This window comes from Malus sylvestris, chromosome 3 (assembly GCF_916048215.2).
Source record: "Malus sylvestris chromosome 3, drMalSylv7.2, whole genome shotgun sequence".
In the NCBI taxonomy this organism is placed as follows: Eukaryota; Viridiplantae; Streptophyta; class Magnoliopsida; order Rosales; family Rosaceae; genus Malus; species Malus sylvestris.
Genome location: NC_062262.1, coordinates 525,952 through 546,946, shown reverse-complemented (window position 1 = coordinate 546,946; position 20,995 = coordinate 525,952). Strand labels below are relative to the sequence as shown.

General features: G+C 38.1%; 3 protein-coding genes and 1 pseudogene across 4 annotated transcripts; 3 read left to right on the top strand and 1 right to left on the bottom strand.

The window, feature by feature from the left end:
• The first annotated feature begins 1,478 nt into the window (after window positions 1–1,478).
• Window positions 1,479–2,929, top strand: LOC126615984 (F-box/kelch-repeat protein At2g44130-like). The gene has a single exon (XM_050283937.1). It carries the CDS (start codon window positions 1,643–1,645, stop codon window positions 2,693–2,695), a length of 1,053 nt encoding a protein of 350 aa, XP_050139894.1. The 5' UTR covers window positions 1,479–1,642; the 3' UTR covers window positions 2,696–2,929.
• Window positions 2,930–6,063: 3,134 nt separating this feature from the next.
• LOC126615596 (feruloyl CoA ortho-hydroxylase F6H1-3-like) lies at window positions 6,064–13,123 on the top strand (annotated as a pseudogene).
• Window positions 7,983–9,471, top strand: LOC126615595 (uncharacterized). Its single transcript, XM_050283441.1, has 2 exons — window positions 7,983–9,066; window positions 9,393–9,471. The coding sequence occupies exons 1-2, from the start codon at window positions 7,983–7,985 to the stop codon at window positions 9,419–9,421; spliced, it is 1,113 nt and encodes a 370-aa protein (XP_050139398.1). The 3' UTR covers window positions 9,422–9,471.
• A 1,688-nt stretch (window positions 13,124–14,811) lies between the features above and the next one.
• LOC126615594 (probable CoA ligase CCL12) lies at window positions 14,812–20,512 on the bottom strand. Of its 2 annotated transcripts, XR_007620869.1 has the most exons (15): window positions 20,173–20,512; window positions 19,569–19,698; window positions 19,224–19,486; window positions 18,812–19,013; window positions 18,454–18,494; window positions 18,156–18,284; window positions 17,949–18,022; window positions 17,631–17,851; window positions 17,406–17,500; window positions 17,111–17,327; window positions 16,768–16,893; window positions 16,519–16,617; window positions 16,176–16,382; window positions 15,810–16,011; window positions 14,812–15,271 (listed from the first exon to the last, which is right to left on the bottom strand). XR_007620869.1 is itself a non-coding variant. In XM_050283440.1 (14 exons), exons 1-14 carry the CDS (start codon window positions 20,439–20,441, stop codon window positions 15,898–15,900), a joined length of 2,187 nt encoding a protein of 728 aa, XP_050139397.1. In that variant the 5' UTR covers window positions 20,442–20,512; the 3' UTR covers window positions 15,720–15,897. The 2 variants fall into 2 exon arrangements, 1 of the variants encoding a protein (XP_050139397.1); XM_050283440.1 differs by lacking the exon at window positions 14,812–15,271 and having other exon boundaries at window positions 15,720–16,011.
• Between the last annotated feature and the right edge of the window lie 483 nt (window positions 20,513–20,995).

Below are 20,995 nucleotides of genomic sequence, written 5' to 3'. Positions count from 1 at the left end.
TTATAGCCGCGGATCCTTGTTTTTGGCTTTGAGCGGTCGGAAGCAATTCCTCTGGACACCTCTTTCCCTCTTTGCTTATCTATCTTCTCTATTGGTTGTGATTGCTCCTTCGCACAGTCGAAGAGAGTCTTTGTGGTTGTGCTCATTTTTTTACTTTGTTGAGAAAAGTCTTTTATATTTTTTGTTTTAATTATTTTTTATAATTTTTGTTCTTAGGAAATAACTAGAGGAAACTCGACCTCTGTTGCATTTGATTAATAGCAATTTTTTATAAGTTTGCAATTGTAGAGCCGTGTTTCTTTAGTAGTGTGGCCCCCTTGGTAACTGCTCTAAGGAATGTTTTTCCCAAGTAATTCTATCTTTTCAACCGACTCGGACAATCACTCATCAACTCTTGCAACAGGAGAGGATGAAATCAACGAACCTTATCTTAAATTCTTTTAGCCATTAAACCCATGCGCTCGACATACTGTGCTTGTCAAGAGAAAACTAGTACTAAATTTCACTTTCACTGACCAAATATTTATAAATTGCACATTACCATCGTATCAACTTTTTCCTGCTTTAGATACGATAAACTTGGAATATAACATCCAATCACTCGCAACTTGGCATGGAAAAAATCATTATTGTCCCAATCCAAAGGTTGCAAGCGAGTAAGCAATAACTAATAATTGAAACTTATCCTCATCCTCATCAAACAGTAATCCCATACAAAATTACAATTAAATTCTATACACACAGCTAAAGACACATATCCACTTATCTGCCACGTGGCAGGCCGATTTTCACCATGAATTGTCTCACCGCTTCTTGAATTTGATTGCGTTTTGCCACTAAGTCATCCCTTCCTTTCCGACCCTTATCCCCTTTGTTTTCATCAATCAATTGAGTAATAGTTGTAGGGTATTGAATCAATATCATGCAATATAATTAGTTTCCATAATATGATCAGTGCACATTTTAGTGATATATTTTCTCAGTTTTGAGTAATAATAAGTTAGCAATTTAGTTTATTTTTATCTTAAGGAATGTTTAGTATTTTATGTATTATGATTTTCTATTAGGATAAAGATTGTGATTGTTTTTCTATTTGTTAGTAGAGTTCGAGACTATATTCATGTTTGTTTCAGGATTAAATCTTTGTAAATGTACCTATTTTGTAAAGAATGAAGCCTTAGTAAAGATGTAAACGTTTAATTATGAGAGGCTGAAATATTATGTGAATCTTTTCGACCCGTAAAAAAATGAATTGTGGTGAGAAAGCAACTAATCGGTATGCTTTTAAAGAGAAGAAAAAAAAAAAAACTGAATGTAACGTTTTCATGATCTAGTATAGAATCATATGGGGCCGGCGGCCATTTTTAATATATGGTTTTGAAGGGAAAAAAATAATATTTGCTGTCAAATCCGAGACTAGATGTTTTCGAACATGACCAATGCAATATGTTTCCTTTTTACAGTGTACACCATCTATCTGTTTCTATAAATAATTAGTCCATGGCCTACGACGCAAGTGCACAATACACTTCTTTGATGCAAAACAACACTTCTTTTTTTGGCAAACATAACTTTCTCCTTAGCTGCAAAAAGCACTTCTTGCTTAATTTGCTTTGCTGCAAAAGCACACTTCTCTGCTAAAATGTGGAGTATCGAGCTTACCGATTTGATTCCGGGTCTGCCTGCAGAACTCGGACTCGAGTGTCTGACTCGGTTGCCCTACTCAACTCAACCAGTTGCTTCCCGGGTCTGCCGTCCATGGCGGACTCTGTTGGAAAGCCAAGAATTTTACCATCACAGGAAGAAAATCGCACGCACCCACAAAGTTGCATGCTTGGTTCAAGCTCTTCCTCGAAAGCTTGTTGCATCAGAATCTGACGTACCCAAATCCACCGAGTCACCGAGTTTCGGAATCACCGTGTTTGACCCGGTGAGTCGTTCGTGGGATAGACTCGACCCGGTTCCTCAGTACCCAAATGGTATGCCCTTATTTTGCCAATTGGCAAGCTGTGAAGGGAAGCTTGTGGCGATTGGCGGGTGGGACCCGGTGAGTTACAACTCGGTCACTGACGTGTTTGTGTACGACTTCACCACTTCACATTGGAAGAAAGCCAACGACATGCCGTCCAAGCGCTCATTTTTTGCCATCGGATCGGACGCGGGACGGGTCTACGTGGCGGGCGGGCACGACGAGTACAAGAACGCGTTGAAGTCTGCATGGGTTTATGATGTGAGACTGGACGAGTGGACTGAGTTGACTCAGATGAGTCAGGAGCGAGACGAGTGTCAGGGGGTGGTGATTGGGAGCGAGTTTTGGGTGGTTAGCGGGTATCGCACCGAGAGTCAAGGAGTCTTCGAGGGAGGTGCCGAGGTGTTGGAGTTGGGGTCGGGGCGGTGGCGGCTGGAGGACGAGGCGTGGAAGGCGGGACATTGTCCGAGGCATTGTGTTGGAGGACTAGGGGAAGGTGGGAGATTGGTGAGTTGGGGTGAGTTGGACTCGGCGGTCCGAGTTGGAACGTGCGGTATCATGCTTGGGGGTGGGACCCTGGTGGTGGGGTCGGAGTACCAAGGGGCAAGTCAAGGGTTCTATATGGCGGAAGAAATGAAGGGAGGGCAAAATGGTAACTTAGATATGATTAGTGTGCCTGATGGGTTTTCAGGGTTTGTTCAATCAGGATGCTGCGCTGAGATTTAGATATTAACTAATAAGGATAATGACACATGAGTATATGTATGATTTTTGGGTGCAACCTTTTTTCTTTATTTGAATGTATAACATATAGTTTAGGGTTTAGGCCTAGCATGCATTATATATACAAGAATTGTATAGGCCTTTTCGACTTGAAAATTTACACGCAACTTGCAACATAGACATAAAATTTATATCTCTAGTTTGAGAAATTTGATATCTTAACATCTTATTATTTTAGTTGCATGTAAATTTTTATCGTGCAATTTTCTATAAACCCTTATTACAGTTTGAAACAGTTTATTTGCAACTGATGAAATGCAAAGCTTGAGATTGCCTCGAGATAGTACCACCTTTAGCATCCTGTTGACCTAGTTGCATGTGAATTTTTATCATACGGTTATCTGTTTCCTTATTACGCTGAATGAAAATTTAGATGCAATTGAAATACAAAACTAGATGTCTCTATTGTCCTAATTGCATGCAAGTTTTTATGATGATGTTTGTCTGCTAGTCCTTCCTTCGTTTATGAATCACAATGCGTTGACGGTTCAAGGTCGGCACCAACGAACGTCCTATCATAGCTCACTAGCAAGCGTGCTTGTGCGATACTGCAAGTTTTAAAACAATACAAAAATGTAGTAAGTACATATACGTGGAAATCTATATACATACATGTGAAAATTTATTTACACCCCTATTTACAATAAGAAACAAAATAGGTGTTGCGCCAAACAATTTACATACATGTGAAGATCCGTACTTTGGTTTTGCTACATTCAGAGTGGCACCCAAACATGATGTTTGAAAAGAAAATATTTGGTATTACACAACGATCGAATATAGAGGATCAACTTTGGATACATAAACCAAACCGTAATATTTCGGGCAGAACATCAACCCTGTTGAGATGCCACAGCTGAGGATGCCAGTTTAATTTATCCAAAGGAGCCAGGGGATTGATCTTGGCAAGTCAGCCGGAATGAACAACAGTGTATTCACCGAAGGTGGATGTGCCAAGAAAATGATTAGTCGAAGCCCCGTTTATAGAAAACCTCGGTTTCTGGTCGCTAGGCATGACTCTATCTGTATTAATTCTTTAAAAGTCACATATATTGCTTTCCTCGAATTTGCAATGCACACAATCCCGGCATTCCCTAGTGAAAACTGGTAGCACATCACCAACCTGGAGGCCTTCAACACCTTTTCCAACACTCTCAGCAATGCTGTAAAAAATTAAGCATTTCCATTCATAATTTGGATTAATTCATAGTTGCAAGCAAGAAAAAAAAAAGAAAAAAGAATCACGACTAGAAAGCAATAAGAAAATTATAAAAATAAAACAAAATAAACATTTCCACATAACTTGAAACACAATTTGAACAAAAAAGAGAGTTCTCAATCAGAGAAAACTTCAATTTTTTTTTTTTTTTTGTTCTAATTTTAGGGCATAACAATGCAATGTTGGAACTTGCATTTGGTTATTTATTGAGTCACAAATGTATTTTTAGTAGAATTTAAGCTGAAGTTCAAAAATAAAAAGAAAAACAATTATAGTGGAGACCAAAACATTGCTAAAATGGGAATCCATCCTCAAGAATATCAACGAAAAATCTTACATGAATTTTCAAGACTTTACGGTGCTGTACGGTGAAAGGCTATACATTTTATGATGAATTTTGTACAATTTTTCAAAACAGCCTAAAAATTGTGATGGTTAGCCCACTTTTTTGGAGAAAATTCAATTTTTATTTTCGCAAAATATTTTTGGAGGTCATTAAGAAAAACTTTACAAGACAATTGGAAATGGTTTTACCATGTATTGATGCACAAATATATTTTTAATATATTTAAGCTAAAAACATAGTAGGGCCCAAAATATTGCCAAAACGGGACTCTATCCTCAAGAATATCAACGAAAACTCTTACATGTTTTTGCGCAAGACCTCACAATGCATTGAAGGTGAAATTATATAGTTTTTGTAACGATTTTTAAACTATTTTGAAAAACTGCCAAAAATTGTGATGGTTAGCCCTTGTTTTTAAAGAAAAATTCAAACAAAAAACAAATTTGCAAACTTTTTTCCTTCATGATGATTAAGAATAAGTTTATAAGCATTTCAAATCAGTTTTACCCTTTCTTAAACCACAAATGTATTTTCAAAAGAATATTTAAGTCGAAATATGAAAATCCTTTCTTTGCCTCCTTGCAATACTTATCAGTCTTTACCGCAATTCTAAGGCCTTAAATACTTTCTCCTCGCCGTGTACATTTGTACCTCCACTACACATCTCATAATACTTGCAATACATTTCTTTCAAATCCAGTAAAATGTCCTTCAGTTCACCATTCTAGATTTCTGATTTTGAAACTTTTTCAAGGGTTTGGAGAATCCATTGCTCTCCAAGAATCGAGCCATTGAGCGGAGTGTTTGATTATTGAACGTAGGTTTATAGATAAATTTTGGTTTTAGTTTCAATTGAATTTTGTCTTTAATGGTAATTGTGCAGTAGAAAAAAGGGACAATTTTTCTCAATCTCATGGCCAAAAAAAAAATAAAAATTCTCAAACAACAGACAAGATTAATATATACCACTTTGATTAAATGAAAGCACAAAATGACATAAAATAAATAAAACCTAAAATGGTGATGTGGACAAATTCAAAGTACTTTAACTAAATCTTGAATAGGAATAAAGAGACAAATGCTTAATCATAAAATATGAAAGATAAATAGGGAATTCTAATTTTCTCAACAAAAAATACAAAATAAAAAATCCTAACAGACCATAATAAACGTCTTGCATGGGTTGAAAAACTACTTAGTTGACCTATATGACAATTACAGATGAGCCAAATTCAATGTGGATATGTCAATTCATAAGTGGGTATGTATTAATATTGCGTGTTACACCACCTACCCACGATAGAAGAATTTATATGCACACTGTTTCTTTTTTTTTAAATGGGGATAACTGATGGTAAGTCACGGTTATCCACTTCTTTTGAGATCAAAGAGGTTAAGAGGAATTACACCCTACATGTGACCAGGATCAAACAGACTCGCCAGATCGGAGCATTAAACTCGGGACCTCCAACATTTTTTTTGTTTATTAAAAAACCGCAGTCAGCGCCCTTACCATTGTAATTTATATGCACTAAGTTTGTGTGACTAATAGACCTATCCCACAAGCTAGGAAGATCTATTTATGTGCCTTAATTTGTCGTAGTCGGACTCTTACCTATGTATGCGAGCCACTAGTTAGTTGGCTAAACATAACTGATTTACATGAGCATTATGCGAATTTTTTTTCTAACAAGTGATTGTCATACTATCACATTACACTTAAAAATATTTCTGCACCTTATCGTAGCACTAAGGTAAAGCAGCACCTAGCACTTAGGATTAGGTAATTTAGTGCCCAACCTAAAGCTCACGTGATCAAGCTAGCATTCTAATTGCATTTGATGGTAGGTTAGGTGTTAATATACAGAGTAGAAGGGTAGATATAGAATATCCAAGTATATGTATTAGTCACTGGATCAAAACTTTACTATATAGATAGTAAACTAAGTACTCTCTTCTCCCGTACCCAGATTGTAGAAGACTTAACAACTATGGCCAAAACCATCTCCGACCTCTCAGATATCACTGACTTTGTTATAAACAAAGGCAATGGAGTAAAGGGTCTCTCAGAATTGGGCCTCAAAAGCATCCCCAACCAATACATCCAACCCCTTGAAGAAAGAATCAGTACTATGATAATGTCCCAAGACTCCATTCCTATCATTGACATGTCGAATTGGAACGACCCGAAAGTGGTAGAATCTATTTGCAGTGCAGCAGAGAAGTTGGGGTTCTTTCTACTAGTGAATCACGGGGTGCCGGTTGAAGTGCTTGAGAATGTGAAGGAAGCAACTCATCGCTTCTTTGTATTGCCAGCTGAGGAGAAGAGTAAGTACTCGAAAGAGCATTCGCCTTCGAAAAATGTCCAATATGGCACGAGCTTTAATCCTCAAGCAGAGAAGGCTCTGGAGTGGAAGGATTTCCTTGGTCTCTATGCTTATGAGGACAAGATGAGGCCTCTGCGTTTTGGCCTCCTGTGTGCAGGTAAGAAGTAAATTAATGCACCCTAACATGTACATGAAGTAAAACTCACCCTATCATGTACATCCATTTTATAAATTCAGGTATACAGCATGATAAACTATGTTGCACAAGTACTAGTAGAGATACGCTACAAGTACGAACACTATAGAAAATAAATTTCCATAAATTAGGACATGACTACAGCTATAAAAATAATAAATGATACACATTCAAACACAAGATTGCTGATAAGTACATTCATATCATGTTCATTTTCCATATCATTCCGCTCATAAGAAAGGACTAATAATCATAACAAATATGATCACTTGTAGGACAGTGGCTAGTTACTAGACACCAAATCTATGGTACATGCTGTATCATGGATATTAATTTGGTTGATATATTTTGTCAATCATGTCAAATATCAACAAAATAGTAAGTATCGACCAAGTATGGACATCATACCACAAATGATAGATTAGTACGTAATAAAAAATTCATTTCTCATCGCCATCATCTTAAAAGTCATTATATCTTCTTTAGATTTTTTAACTTATTAATCTGAATAAAAGTATTTATACGACTATGTATATATGTATGTATGGTTTTAGGGATGAAGTACTTGAATATATGAAGAAGTCTGAAATTCTTACAAAAACGACTCGTAGAGTTGCTAATGAGAAGACTAAATGTGAAAGAAATAGACAAAGCAAAAGAATATCTTTTAATGGGGGCCAAGCGTATCCAGCTCAACTACTACCCCATTTCCCCAAATCTTATAGAAGTATCAGTCTTTAACCCTAATACAGAAGTAGGGTTAAATGGTGGAAGAATAATGCAAGCTTTTATCTAGCCTTGATGGATAACAGCTCAACTTGCATTCAGCTAGTCTTAGTGCTAGTATTAGCTGGTTGTTATTCCCTCATCATTATAAAGCTTGTTAGTGGCTGTAAAGCTTGTTAATGGTTTAAGTTAGAGAGAGTGGAGGTCATCATTATACTTGCTTAGCTGCCATTGTCCCCTACCTTTTGTTCTCCTCTCTCTTTCCCGTTTCTTCTTCTATTTATGTATGAACTTGTAACTGTTTTATACATGAAATATACATCAGATATTCTACATGGTATCAGAGCAGTGATCCCTCTTGGACCTGCCTCTGTGTTCTTCCGAAATCCTACCAAACCCAAACCAGTTAAGCCATTATGGCAACACCAGCAGAGAAAATTTCAAAAAACGAAACCATGGATACCAACCCAATTCAACGTTTGAGCTCTGTGCTCCTAAACGAATTCAACTATCTGCCCTGGTCACGAGCTATTTCTCTCACTCTTGGAGGACGTGGAAAGCTCTCGTTCATTCAAAAGGATGACATCATGCCCGAAACAACTTCACCAGATTATGCAGCATGGGTGTCCCAAGATCAACTTATCATGTCTTGGCTGTTAAACTCTATGGAACCAAAGATGGCTAAGATTTTCAGTTATTCAGTGTCATCTCACCACCATTGGAATTCTGTACGAGACATGTATGGGGATCTAAACAATATTGCGCGAGTCTTCCAGCTGAAGAAAGACCTTACGGAAGTACAACAGGGAAATCTCTCCTTTGTTCAACATCTTGGCAACTTGAAGGCCAAATGGAATGAATTGGATCTCTACAGACGTCATACCACGGACACAACCATTCTTTTAAAGCGTGCTGAAGAAGACAAGGTGTTCCAGTTGCTTGCCAGCATTGAATCAGAGTATGAAGACCTTAAAAGTCGTCTCTTGATGACACATGAACTTCCCACTTTCCAGATGGTCTGCAATGTTATTCAACGTGAAGAAGTAAGAAAGAAGGTCATGAACGCAGACGTGGTCGTTGGAGAATCAGATCTTAGGCCATCAGAAGCGAGAGCCTTCATCTTCTCCAGACCATACAAGGGAAAACGACCAGACTTAAAGTGTTCTTACTGTGTGAAGATAGGTCGTCCAGGCGTTGGACACATAAAAGAAAAGTGTTGGATTCTTCATCCAGAACTTAAACCCAAGTTCAACGATGATGGAAGAGCACCAAGAAACCAAATGAAGCCTGCCTACACTCCTAGAGGAAACCTTGTTTGCGACAATGTCTCCAATAATGTGATAAACTCTTCCTCTAGTCCCATTACTCTTATAAATGAATTTGCTAACTTCTTGCAACAGAAACAAGGAACAACAAATCATGAATGTCCTTCAGCCATGCTCGGCAAGTTTGCTGGCTTCCTCGAACAATCAAGCTCAGTGTCACAAAATGACGTGCCAGGTATTGTTGCAACTATTTCCACTGCATTGGATCTTAGTAGTAGTCGTGATTTTTGGATAGTCGACTCATGAGCTTCTGATCACATGACTAACGATGCATCTTTACTAAATGATTTTCAAAACTTCTCCACTCCTTCTTTTGTCTCCGTAGCTAATGGCACTAAAGTTCGTATAGTAGGTAGAGGGAAACTCAAAATCTTTTCAAGTCAAAAAGAATCCCTTGTCATGCATGTCCCTTCTTTTCCTTTCAAACTGTTGTCAGTAGGAAGAATAACACAATTGCTCAATTGTCTTGCAATTTTCTCCACTCACTGTGTGATTTTCCAGGATCAAGTTTTGAAGGAAACGATTGGTAAAGGGTTCTTCCTCAATGGACTGTACTATGTCAACTTCTCTTCAAGTTTTCCAAAGAGTTTCTACGTAAACTCAAACACAGTAAACAAGGAGCAGATGTGGCACATGAGATTAGCTCACCCTTCTTCACATGTTATGTCTTTTCTTTTTCCTAGTTTCTGTAAAGTGGTCCCAGATTGTGAAGTTTGTCACAAATCTAAGTTTACCAGGTTACCCTTTCCCCATTCTCTCTCTAGAGCTACCAAAGCTTTTGAAATTGTCCATTCCGACATTTGGGGACCTGCAACCTTAGAGTCTTTTGATGGTTACAGATTCTATATATCTTTCATTGATGATTTCTCTAGAACTACCTTTGTGTATTTACTTAAATTCAAGCACGAAGCTTTCCAGTGTTTCAAAAAAATTCATAACTTAGTTCAAAATCATTTTAACTCTAATATTGGCATCTTAAGGTCTGATAATGGGTCTAAGTACACTTCCAAAATCATGACAACTTACTTAAGTGAGCATGGAATTTTGCAACAAACAAGTTGTGTAGGAACGCCACAACAAAATGGCATTTCAGAAAGAAAGAACCGAGATTTGCTTGAGAAAACACGATCACTAATGTTACAAGAAAATCGTCCAAAGAAGTTCTGGTCTCAAGCTATACAAACCGATGCATACATCATCAATCGCCTTCCTAGCATAATCTTGAAGTTTAAATCTCCTTACCAAATTCTCAAGGGGAGAGAAATTGACATAAGTCATCTCCATGTGTTTGGATGTGTATGCTATGTGCACATTCAAACTATTCACAGAGATAAACTTGATCCAAGGGCTATCAAGTGTGCATTTGTAGGCTACTCAACTTCCCAAAAGGGATACAAATGCTATAATTCTAAGACCAGAAAGGTGTTTGTATCCAGGGATGTACGTTTTGATGAGACGCACTCCTTCTTTCAGAAGCATGATGATGAACCTCAGGGGGAGCTCTCATATGAAGTGTTTCCCACTCATCTCTTCCCTGATGATCCAAGGCTATCAACACCGCACAATGAAGCTGTTGAGATAGAGCCAGCTCTTGAAAATATGGAAGCATATGATGAAGAAGTCCTTCATGAAAGTAGAGAGCCCCAACTTGAACAACCTCCTCCTCCACGAAGGAATCCTTCTCGAAACAGACAACCTCTAGCCAGGCTTGATGATTTTGAAATCTACACGCCTAGATATCCTATTGGACAAATGGTTTACCATAGCAAGGTCTCCCCATCTCATGCGGCCTTTGTTACTGAGTTATCTCGAAACTCTGAGCCTCGATCATTCGAAGAGGCAAACCAATCTCCTGTATAGAGGCGTGCCATGCTTGAAGAACTGAAGGCACTCGATGAAAATCAAACTTGGAGCATTGTTTCTCTGCCGAAAGATCAACGTATGGTTGGGGCAAGATGGATTTACAAGACGAAATTTCACTCAGATGGAACCATACAACGGCACAAGGCAAGGTTAGTTGCAAGGGGCTTCACGCAAACCTTCGGGGTAGATTACAAAGAAACCTTTGCCCCAGTGGCAAAGATGAACACAGTTAGAGTGCTTCTTTCGGTGGCTATCAATTCACACTGGTCTCTACATCAAATGGATGTAAAAAACGATTTCCTAATGGGGAGTTAGAAGAAGAGGTGTACATGCGTCTACCACCTGGTCATGAACGAGAGAATGAACAAGGAATAGTCTGCAAGCTTCACAAGGCCATTTACGGTCTCAAGCAATCTCCAAGGGCTTGGTACTCAAAACTGAGCTCTGTCCTTATGTCATCCGGTTTTAAACGAAGCAATACAAATTCTTCAATGTTCACTAGGATTGGTACGCATGGAAGATTGGTGGTACTTGTTTATGTTGATGATCTTATTGTCACAGGAGATAATCCAGAAGAAATAACTGCTCTCAAAGCCACCTTACATTCAACCTTCTCAATCAAAGATCTTGGCAGACTCCGATACTTTCTTAGAATTGAAATGGATCAATCTCCAACTGGTCTGTTTCTAAATCAACAAAAGTACGTTCTCGATCTTTTAGAAGAAGCCAATATGATGCATTGTAAGCCTGCCAAAACACCACTACCAACAAATTTCAAGGATGAAACCTCAGGCATCCAGCTTGAAAATGCATCGGAGTATCAAAGGTTGGTAGGAAAACTTATCTATTTGACTATAACCCGACCTGACATTGCTTATGTTGTTAGCTTTGTCAGCCAGTTCATGCATTCTCCCTCATCTCATCATCTGCAACTAGTTAAAATGATCCTTCAGTACTTGAAAAGCTCAATGTCTACCGGGATTTTCATGCAAAACAACGGACACTTCACCATTGAAGGATACACAGACTTTGATTGGGCAGGCAATGTCCTTGATCGCAAGTCCACAACTGGTTACTGCAGTCTTGTTGGTGGTAATCTCGTCACGTGGAAGAGCAAAAAGCAATTCGTTGTAGCTCGGTCAAGCGCAGAAGCTGAGTACCGTGCAATGGCATTTACTGCATGCGAACTAATTTGGCTAAAGAGTTTGCTACGTGATCTTGAAATCATCTCCTCCAAGCCAATTCTCTTTCACTGTGACAATCAAGCAGCGATGCATATTGCTGCCAACCCCGTCTTCCATGAACGCACAAAGCATATCGAGGTTGACTGTCATTTCGTCCGCAACCAAGTCCAGTCCAAGCTGTTACAAACTGTATTTGTTCACTCCAGTGATCAACTTGCCGATGTGTTCACCAAGCCTCTTCCTTCTGCACAACTTGATCGTCTTCTCTTCAAGCTTGGATCCAGAAAATCTCTCGATCCAACTTGAGGGGGAGTATTGAAGTATCAGTCTTTAACCCTAATACAGAAGTAGGGTTAAATGGTGGAAGAATAATGCAAGCTTTTATCTAGCCTTGATGGATAACAGCTCAACTTGCATTCAGCTAGTCTTAGTGCTAGTATTAACTGGTTGTTATTCCCTCATCATTATAAAGCTTGTTCTTGTTAATGGCTTAAGTTAGAGAGAGTGGAGGTCATCATTATACTTGCTTAGCTGCCATTGTCCCCTACCTTTTGTTCTCCTCTCTCTTTCCCGTTTCTTCTTCTATTTATGTATGAACTTGTAACTGTTTTATACATGAAATATACATCAGATATTCTACAGCCGTCACTCTGATATCTCAACGCTTACAATCCTCCTTCAGGACGATATTGGTGGCCTTTACGTGCGAAGGAATGACAATGGCAATGACAATGATAGCGGTTGGATTCATGTTCCACCTGTGAAGGGGTCCTTAGTGATCAACATTGGTGATGCACTGCAAATAATAAGCAATGGGCGATACAAGAGCGTTGAGCATCTAGTAGCCGTCAGTTCAAGTAAGAACAGGGTTTCGATTCCCATATTTGTCTTCCCAAGGCCATCTGAGATGATCTCTCCGCTGCCGGAGGTGCTTGAAAGTGGCGAGAAACCAGTGTATAAGTCAGTTCTCTTTTCTGATTATGTCAAGCATTTCTTTGCGAAGCCCCATAATGGAAAGACAACGATTGAGTTTGCCAAAATATGAAGATTATGCACTACGCACGAAAATGTTCTCATGTACTAAGAGAGGTGATTAAATCTCTTAAATGTATGCATTCTTATCCTACTACAACTCATCATATCCAATTCTAAATTGAACTGAGTATGTGATCTGATTTTCTTCTTCTTCTTTGTGCCAGCTTGACGAATATGAAATATCCTTCTTTTATTGTTTATATTGTATCTTTCTCCTTTCACACTAAAGGCACACAAAGAAAATGTTGCAAATCCAACTGTTCACAAGGAGTCTATGACAATTATAACCTCAGAAAGTTTAAACTTACAAACTATGCCTAAGCATGGTGGCGAGAGAAGAAGACGAGCGTGTCACCTGGGACGACTGCACGACTGCAGGTCGTCTGTGTGGTCAGAGATCATAGATCTCCACAGGATATCGCACGAAGGCGATGAGGTAAACGGAGAGATCGAGGGACGAAACGGTTCGTATGGATCTCTGCTGGGTTTTGGCCGTCGGCTTGGTTTACACGTTGCGGCTTCAGGCCGCAGTTATGCATTATATTGAATGTTCATGCAATTAGGTTGAAAAAATTTCGACTATGTTTTAAAAGAACTTTGATTGTGATGATAAATATTGTGAACGAGTTTGTAGGAATTCCTCCTCCAATTTCTTCCATCTTCAAAGCGTGTATTTCATTTGACATAAAAATAAATTGAAATTAATAATAGTATATGAATTTAAAAAAGTAAAATTTTATTCATAATAATGATTGAAACGTAATAATCGTCTTATTGAAGATGGACAATTTTTTTTAATGCAGTGTCAAGAACATGCTGGTGTTGTGGCCTATTTTAGAGGAGGGGGAGAGACGGATTTTGTGGCCTATTTTAGAGAAGGGAGAGACGGACGGCGAAGAGAGAATATGAAGACTAGGCTTGAGGAATTCTGTATTTTATTCCCTGATCTTGTGACTTTATTTATATTTATAGTAAATCAAGTATGATTTTCTGCTTTGCAAGTAATACAATTCTAAAGTGAAATTATCTTATAGTATCCTAAATATAATCTACTAATAATTTACACAATCACATATATGCTAAAAGTATATTTACAACACTGCATAAGTAATATTTCATTGTAAGAAGGATGCTAGCTACCTTTCTTAACCTGTCTTTCCCAACTCTTTGTTACCATGTGAACTCTACTATTGTTTAAAACTTAATATTTAATATGTTTAAAATCTACTTCGTGTATATATATGTACAATTTCAAATACATCAAACTCATTCTCAATGTACGTATGTCAGTGCATGATTAGATATGTATTAATATTGCGTGTTACATCACCTACCCCCGATAGAAGAATTTGTATGCATTGCGAAAATTGGCTATAAAATGGAACAGGATGCTCTCCGGATTCACTTAGTAGAAATCTTAGAGATCATCACATTCTAACCGTTTATTGTACTTCGTCCAATCAATTTTCGTTTGATACTATTTGTGTTTAATTTTAAATTAAAAAAAGTCAAATGATTTCTGACCGTACGATACACCATGAATGACTAAGAAGTAAAAATTCCTAAGATCCCCACAAAATGAATCCGAAATCAGTTCACTATAAAATACCGTTCTATATGGGAAATAAAGTTGGTGTGCCTGAAAAGTTTGCGTGACTAATAAAATTAGTGTGAATATATATACACCTTAATTTGTTGTAGTCTTTGACTCTTACCTGTGTATGCGAGCCACTAGTTAGTTGGCTAAAATTAAATGATTTGAATGAGCATTATTGTGTAACACTTAAAAATACAGGGGAAGTCAATGGCTAATTTGGAATGGGCAAAGACTTAACAACTATAGGCCCCAAAACCAACACCAACCTCTCACATATCACTGACTTTGTTATAAACAAAGGTAATGGAGTAAAGGGTCCCTTAGAATTGGGCCTCAAAAGCATTCCCTACCAATATATACAACCCCTTGAAGAAAGAATTCAGTACCATGATAATGTTACAAGACCCCATCCCTATCATTCACATGTCGAACTGGGAGGACCGGAAAGTGGCAGATTCTATTTGCAAGGCAGCAGAAAAGTAGGGGTTCTTTCAGTTGGTAAATCACGGGGTGCCCATTCAAGTGCTTGAGAATGCGGAGGCAACTATCGCTTCTTTGAGTTGCCAGTTGAGGAGGACTAAGTATTTGAACGAACATTCGCCTGAGCATTCGACTTCATACCATATCCAATTTGGCCAATGCAAGCAACAATATGGTTTCAGTTCCCAATGCCAGCAATAAGAGCAGTGAGCATCGAGTGTCTGCCAATGCAAGCAACAACAGGGTTTCAGTTCCCATATTTGTCACACCAAGGCCTTCGGAAATCATCTCTCCGCTGCCGGAAGTGCTTGTGAGTGCAGAGAAACCAGTGTATTAAGCAAGTTCTGTATTCTGATTATGTCAAGCATTTCTTTGCGAAGCCCCATGATGGGAAGAGAACGATTGAGTTTGCCAAAATATAAACATCAAGCACTACGGACGAAAATGTTCTCATGTAGTAAAAAATGTGATGAATAATGACCATTAAAGCCAAGCTCAATAGCAAATGAGATATGTACCACCAAATAAACAAAATTAAAGACACTAAACTTGAAACCATAAGCCACTACATGGAATGACTGACCAAGAATGCTCTCTGAAATCACCTCTAAAAGACCTTTAAACGTGAGACCCCCGATTTATAATTTTTTTGTAATCAACAATTTAGAATGTTGCCAAGTGACTATTATTAAACAGAAACATCCTCTTTATAATAGCATCAATTGCGTTCTTCGCTTATTTCAGCAAACTGAAACTTACAATGTATTGCTAGCAGAAAACTTGTCCTATTCACCCATACAAAAGGAAGTGGGCTCTGTTGGTTGACAGTCGAGTCTGCTCGGCGCTGCTACATTCTGCTCCGAACAGAGAGCTCATGCTTAACTTGGTCCCTCAAAACTCTTCTTAGTAACTTGTTGGACGCTGTTCGAGGAAATTCTGGTACAATCTTGACCAAGCTCACCTGTTCAGTCCATTAAATGTTTGAAAACTTCAGAACCTTCAGAGAAAGAAAAAAAACAACTAAAAATGCCGTGAACATGCTTTGGTTTCTGAAGCAGCAACAAAGAAACACAGGCGAACTGTCACGGGACATGTTTTTGTTTTGAAGATTGTTAGAAGTCAAACCTTAAACAAAGGGTTAAGGTTGCTTTGAATGGCTTTTGAGAATTTCTTCTTCAGCTCGTCTGGTTCGGAGTTATATCCCTTATTTAATACGACAAATATAATCAACTGTTCAGGACCACCACTCTTGGGTGCAACACTGACTGCAGCTGTCTCCAAGATGCTTTCATCAGCCCGGTCACAGACGCGCTCAATTTCAACAGAACTTGTCTGAAATTCAAGAAAGATCGAAGGCATTTAATGTTTCGAAAACAAGTCCGAGCATATCAGTTTAAATGTAAACAGATGATCAGGCAACAAAGCTTGCACTTGCTCATCAAATAAAGGGTGCAGGTGAATTCTTTACCTTGATGCCACCGAGGTTCATGGTATCATCGGACCTGCCTTGAACAATCAAATAGCCTCCAACAGTTCTTTTCAGTATGTCTCCGTGTCTCCTAAGTTGCTGCCGATCATATGTCAAGTAATAGAAAAGATTCTTACTTTCATCACATATCAATTGCAGTACCAAACATAAATTCAAAGGATTCAATAAGATCACATTTAAGCATATGAAGAGGTTCAAGTATTGTAAGAAATGTAGTTCTGATCTTACCGTTCCATTATACATCGGCATTCCCTTGAAGTAAACTTTTTCATGATCAGCATTTAGCAGCCTGTCAGTCGCTCCCATTAATTGCGGGAACAAACCCACTTCCCCAACACAAGCTTGCTCCTCTGGCTGTATGATCAAGGAGATCAAAGATATTGACATACAATATAGTTTGATAATATAAATGAGTTGACTTTGTTCCTTGATGTTTGTTCTTATTATTTTTTCCCGCCTGTCACCCATCATTCAAGAAAAACATATCCCCGGGACTAGCATGATGTAAACGAGTGACAGGTAGGTTAAAGGAATTGAACCACAATTAGAAACCAGCTAGTCATGTGCTTACATAAGGAATTCCATGTTCATCAAAGATGACAAGGCCTGTTGTCATCGACTTTGTGCTAAATGCTCCAAAAGCTTGTGGCTGTAGCTGACTTCCCATGATGTAGGACGAAGCAAGCTCTGTGCCCCCACAACATTCAATGATGGGTCCATAGTAAGCACGGGAAGCGAGCCAAAGGTCATCATCAACGCTAGACGCTTCACCAGTGGAACAAAATGATCTGCACAAACCATGCTTTAAGTCCATAGTCTCGGTCTCATGTTCATAAATCGTTCTGAAGTTTAAATAAAAAGATTACCTTATCTTTGTCCAGTCTAGGCCTTTCATACACTGTGTACTCTTCCAAGCCTTTACTAAGCTTGGAACTGTGCCCAATATAGTTACTCTGGCATCCTGAACAGATACAATAGACGAAAGTAAGAAGGCATTGGATAGCATGGTACTCGTAGGTAGTTACTAGTTATAATACATGAAGTTCTTGCACTTTTTATATGAACTTTGAAAAAAAGTATATAGGTTTCACCTGAACAAATTTTCCAAAGCCACGACTGAGAGGAGACCCATGATACAGAGCAAGAGTTGAACCAGTTAGAAAGCACGAGTAGAGTAAGATTGGACCCATAACCCATCCCAAATTTGTTGGCCAGCAGAAGACATCCCCAACTTGATTATCATTGTGAGACCATGAATCAGCAGCACATCTAATTGGTGAAAGTTGTGTCCATGGAATAGCTTTCGGATCTCCTGATAAACACCAAAATATAAACCGAAGATCAAAAGATGAAATGTGTTGCAAAGTAGAGCTAACCATAAAAGTTTTTTTTAAAAGCAATTTCTTTACCTGTGGTTCCAGATGAAAAGAGAATATTAGTCACGGAGTCGACTGGCTGATAGACTGGAGAGTAGTAGTTCTTTCTGCAAAGAAGAGAATAGCGTTACATGGATATACAAATTGGTTTGAAACTACATTGATTGAGAAACAAGATAAGTCTCTCATTGCATAACAGAGTCTAATTGGCCAGATCAATATCGCTGGTATACTAATTACCTTGGAAGGTGATCGACACGAGAAAGAAAATCATGCCAGGATAGATCCTGCTCTCTTAACTGAATGCCTACATTGCTCCCAATTGCTGGAAGCACAATAGCTAAATGTGGAGCGGCCTCTGCAACTCGACTGCAAGGAAAGAAAAATCATATCCATGAACATGAACATGCAACATGCAACATGCAACATTCACAGATGTAACAGTTAAACTAGCATTTATATGTATAATTAACACTTTGACATTTCAATCTCTGAAAGAGCAGAGAGATAGCATTATTTATAAGGAAGCAGTATCTACCTGTAGAGAGGAAACTTCCGGCCTCCCCTTAGTATGAAATCCTGAATACAAAGTGAAAGTAGAAATCATTTGCTAGAAAAAGAGCCAAAAAAACACACTGCAAAATATGAAATCCAGAGAGAATTGAAAATTATAGTTTGAAAACACACTCTTAATATGAAATCCTGTATCCTGAATTTTCAGCACTTTCAAGGCTCTTAAGTCAAATAAGTGGATTATTCAAAATTTAATCAAGCAGATATGTTATTGAAACTTGCTGCCATGAGAATTCATCATGATACTTTAGCAAGTAAAAAATTCCTAGCAGAGAATAATCAGCGCGATCCAGTGCATTTAGCTACCAGTCACGGAAACTCACCTGGGTAAAGACACCCTTTGCTTTAGACACGCGTAGACGAGTTGCAATTTCATTTGTAGCAAAACTGTCTGCTATTGATACAACAACGAATCCTGCTAGTACAATTGCTAAATATATGATAACCGCATTGACATTCATTGGCATGTCGATAGCAATTGCATCACCCTTTGAAAAGGTTGCATCCAGTGCATTAGCCACCAACCTGTCAATTATGTCGTAGACAACATCAAAAAACGAGGAAAACTAAAGACATCGTGTATACAAAGGGAATAAAGCTCCGGCAACATTACAAGCAGAACGATGGAAAAGTTCGGAAAAGATGGAATCAAAAGGCTTAAACAATTGTCAAAGCAGATATTGCACTGATCTGAAGCATATGTCACTGTGCTAAGGAAATCAAATAGGAGCATACATTACTTGTTCCCGAAGTTCCTTTAATGTCATATGATTAACAAAAGAATCATCGTCGCAACCTTCATCCCTCCATACAACAGCCAAACTATCATCCTCTTTTCTTGGGTGGCTGGTGGGTAGCAAACAACATTCAGCAATATTGAAAACTGAATGTGGAAGCCAGGATCCACTGCGTTTTGATTTGTCAGTCCTATCCAAAATACACTTTGGGACTTTTCGAAATGAAACCGAGAGCTCTTTTAGAACAAGTGACCAGTAAGCCTAGAACAATAACAGCACAGCTCGTTCAATAAAAAACATGCATCAAGCCTGCCAAAACTCAAGGATACGAATGAGTAGTTACCTCGGGATTCCCAACAGAGAATTCCTGGAAGAGTGTATAACTTGTTATGGGATCCTTATATGATGTTCCTAAAAGCTCTGAACCGTGCTTTTCCATCAATCGCCCCAAGTTTGTTTGTCGCGACTGGTGTCTGAAAATAGAGAAGAACAGGGTTCGGTTAGGATTTAGAAACAAAATTAAAAAGTAGAAGCAAGAAGACATTCCATGTCTGCAGAATTATTTCTCCAAGATCCACACATTCATGATATATATATATATATATATATATATATATATATATATATATATATATATATATACACACACAGAGAGAGAGAGAAGCATCAAATATTTGAATTAATCAAAAGTGACCTCTTATATCCTCGATATTAATATGTTCTAAAAATCTCATTCTACACAATATATTTTTCTTTTTAATTATATTTAAGGTGCAAAATGAGATTTTTAGAATGCGAATAACAATCTCTTTAATTTTATAGATTTCGGATTTCATTCCTCACATGCCAAGTTAAAAAGAACAAAATCTTACGACAAGAGAAAAAGTGAGACAGAGAAAGGAAAGGCAAAAGAAAAGTGGGTGGGAGAATGGAGAAAAGTGAATTACAGAGAAGGGAACCAGTAGAGAGGAGGGCCTTTGGTGGAGGCATCCCAATTGGCATAGACTGAGTAGTAGATCAACTGGTGCAGCTCATGAGGGTGTGATGGTTTCAGCAATCTCTCAGCCACTATCTGCCGCCATATCTCTTTTGGGTCCGTTGTGTTCGTGCGGGAGATTGTATTTTTGAGGACTGTATCGAAATCCTTGGCCTCTTCAACGTCTAGCCCTGCCTGAACAAAGTTCTCCACTCCCACCTCACTTATGTTCTTCACCATCTCTCTCTCTCTCTCTCTGGTTTTGCAGGTTTTTGCATGTGTTTTAAGGACGATTTGTGTTCAAACTTTGAAAGTTATGGGTGTGGTCTGCCTAATGTAAGGAGTAGGTGAGAGATGTGAAGACAGAGGAACCACGTGCTGATCATATGGTCGTCACTAGCTTCGGACTATGGTAACAACTAAAAGAAAATCTAGTTAAATTAGTAGTTGATGACTTCTTGAATTGGGCATGAGTTTTCTTTATTAATTTGATTAAATTAATCTCCTTAAAAAAAATTGATTGTATTAATGATTGTCCATATGTGGTTTATCAAATATTTTTCTTTATACAAGTTATAAACACACGATCTCGGATTCCTTTCAAGTTACAATTTTACCATCTTATTTTTCGACGAAGATTTTGTTTTGGCTTTTTAGCCAAAATAGATTTTAAGATTTGCATAACTCATTATTTTGATCTCTAAAATTTAAAATTAATATATGTAGTCTCTGAATTTGTCTATCATCAATCATTTTGATTATTAATGAAAAATCTTCATTAAATAAGGCTAAAA

Excerpts from the sequence above, each read along its gene's own strand:
- LOC126615984 (XM_050283937.1), top strand. The coding sequence starts at position 1,643 with ATGTGGAGTATCGAGCTTACCGATTTGATTCCGGGTCTGCCTGCAGAA.
- LOC126615595 (XM_050283441.1), top strand. The coding sequence starts at position 7,983 with ATGGCAACACCAGCAGAGAAAATTTCAAAAAACGAAACCATGGATACC. Across the intron at positions 9,067-9,392 it reads GTCACAAAATGACGTGCCAG|GATCAAGTTTTGAAGGAAAC; the intron begins GTATTGTTGCAA and ends GTGATTTTCCAG.
- LOC126615594 (XM_050283440.1), bottom strand. The coding sequence starts at position 20,441 with ATGGTGAAGAACATAAGTGAGGTGGGAGTGGAGAACTTTGTTCAGGCA. Across the intron at positions 19,487-19,568 it reads TCTCTGTTGGGAATCCCGAG|GCTTACTGGTCACTTGTTCT; the intron begins GTAACTACTCAT and ends TTATTGTTCTAG. Across the intron at positions 18,023-18,155 it reads CGTGTCGATCACCTTCCAAG|AAAGAACTACTACTCTCCAG; the intron begins GTAATTAGTATA and ends TCTTCTTTGCAG.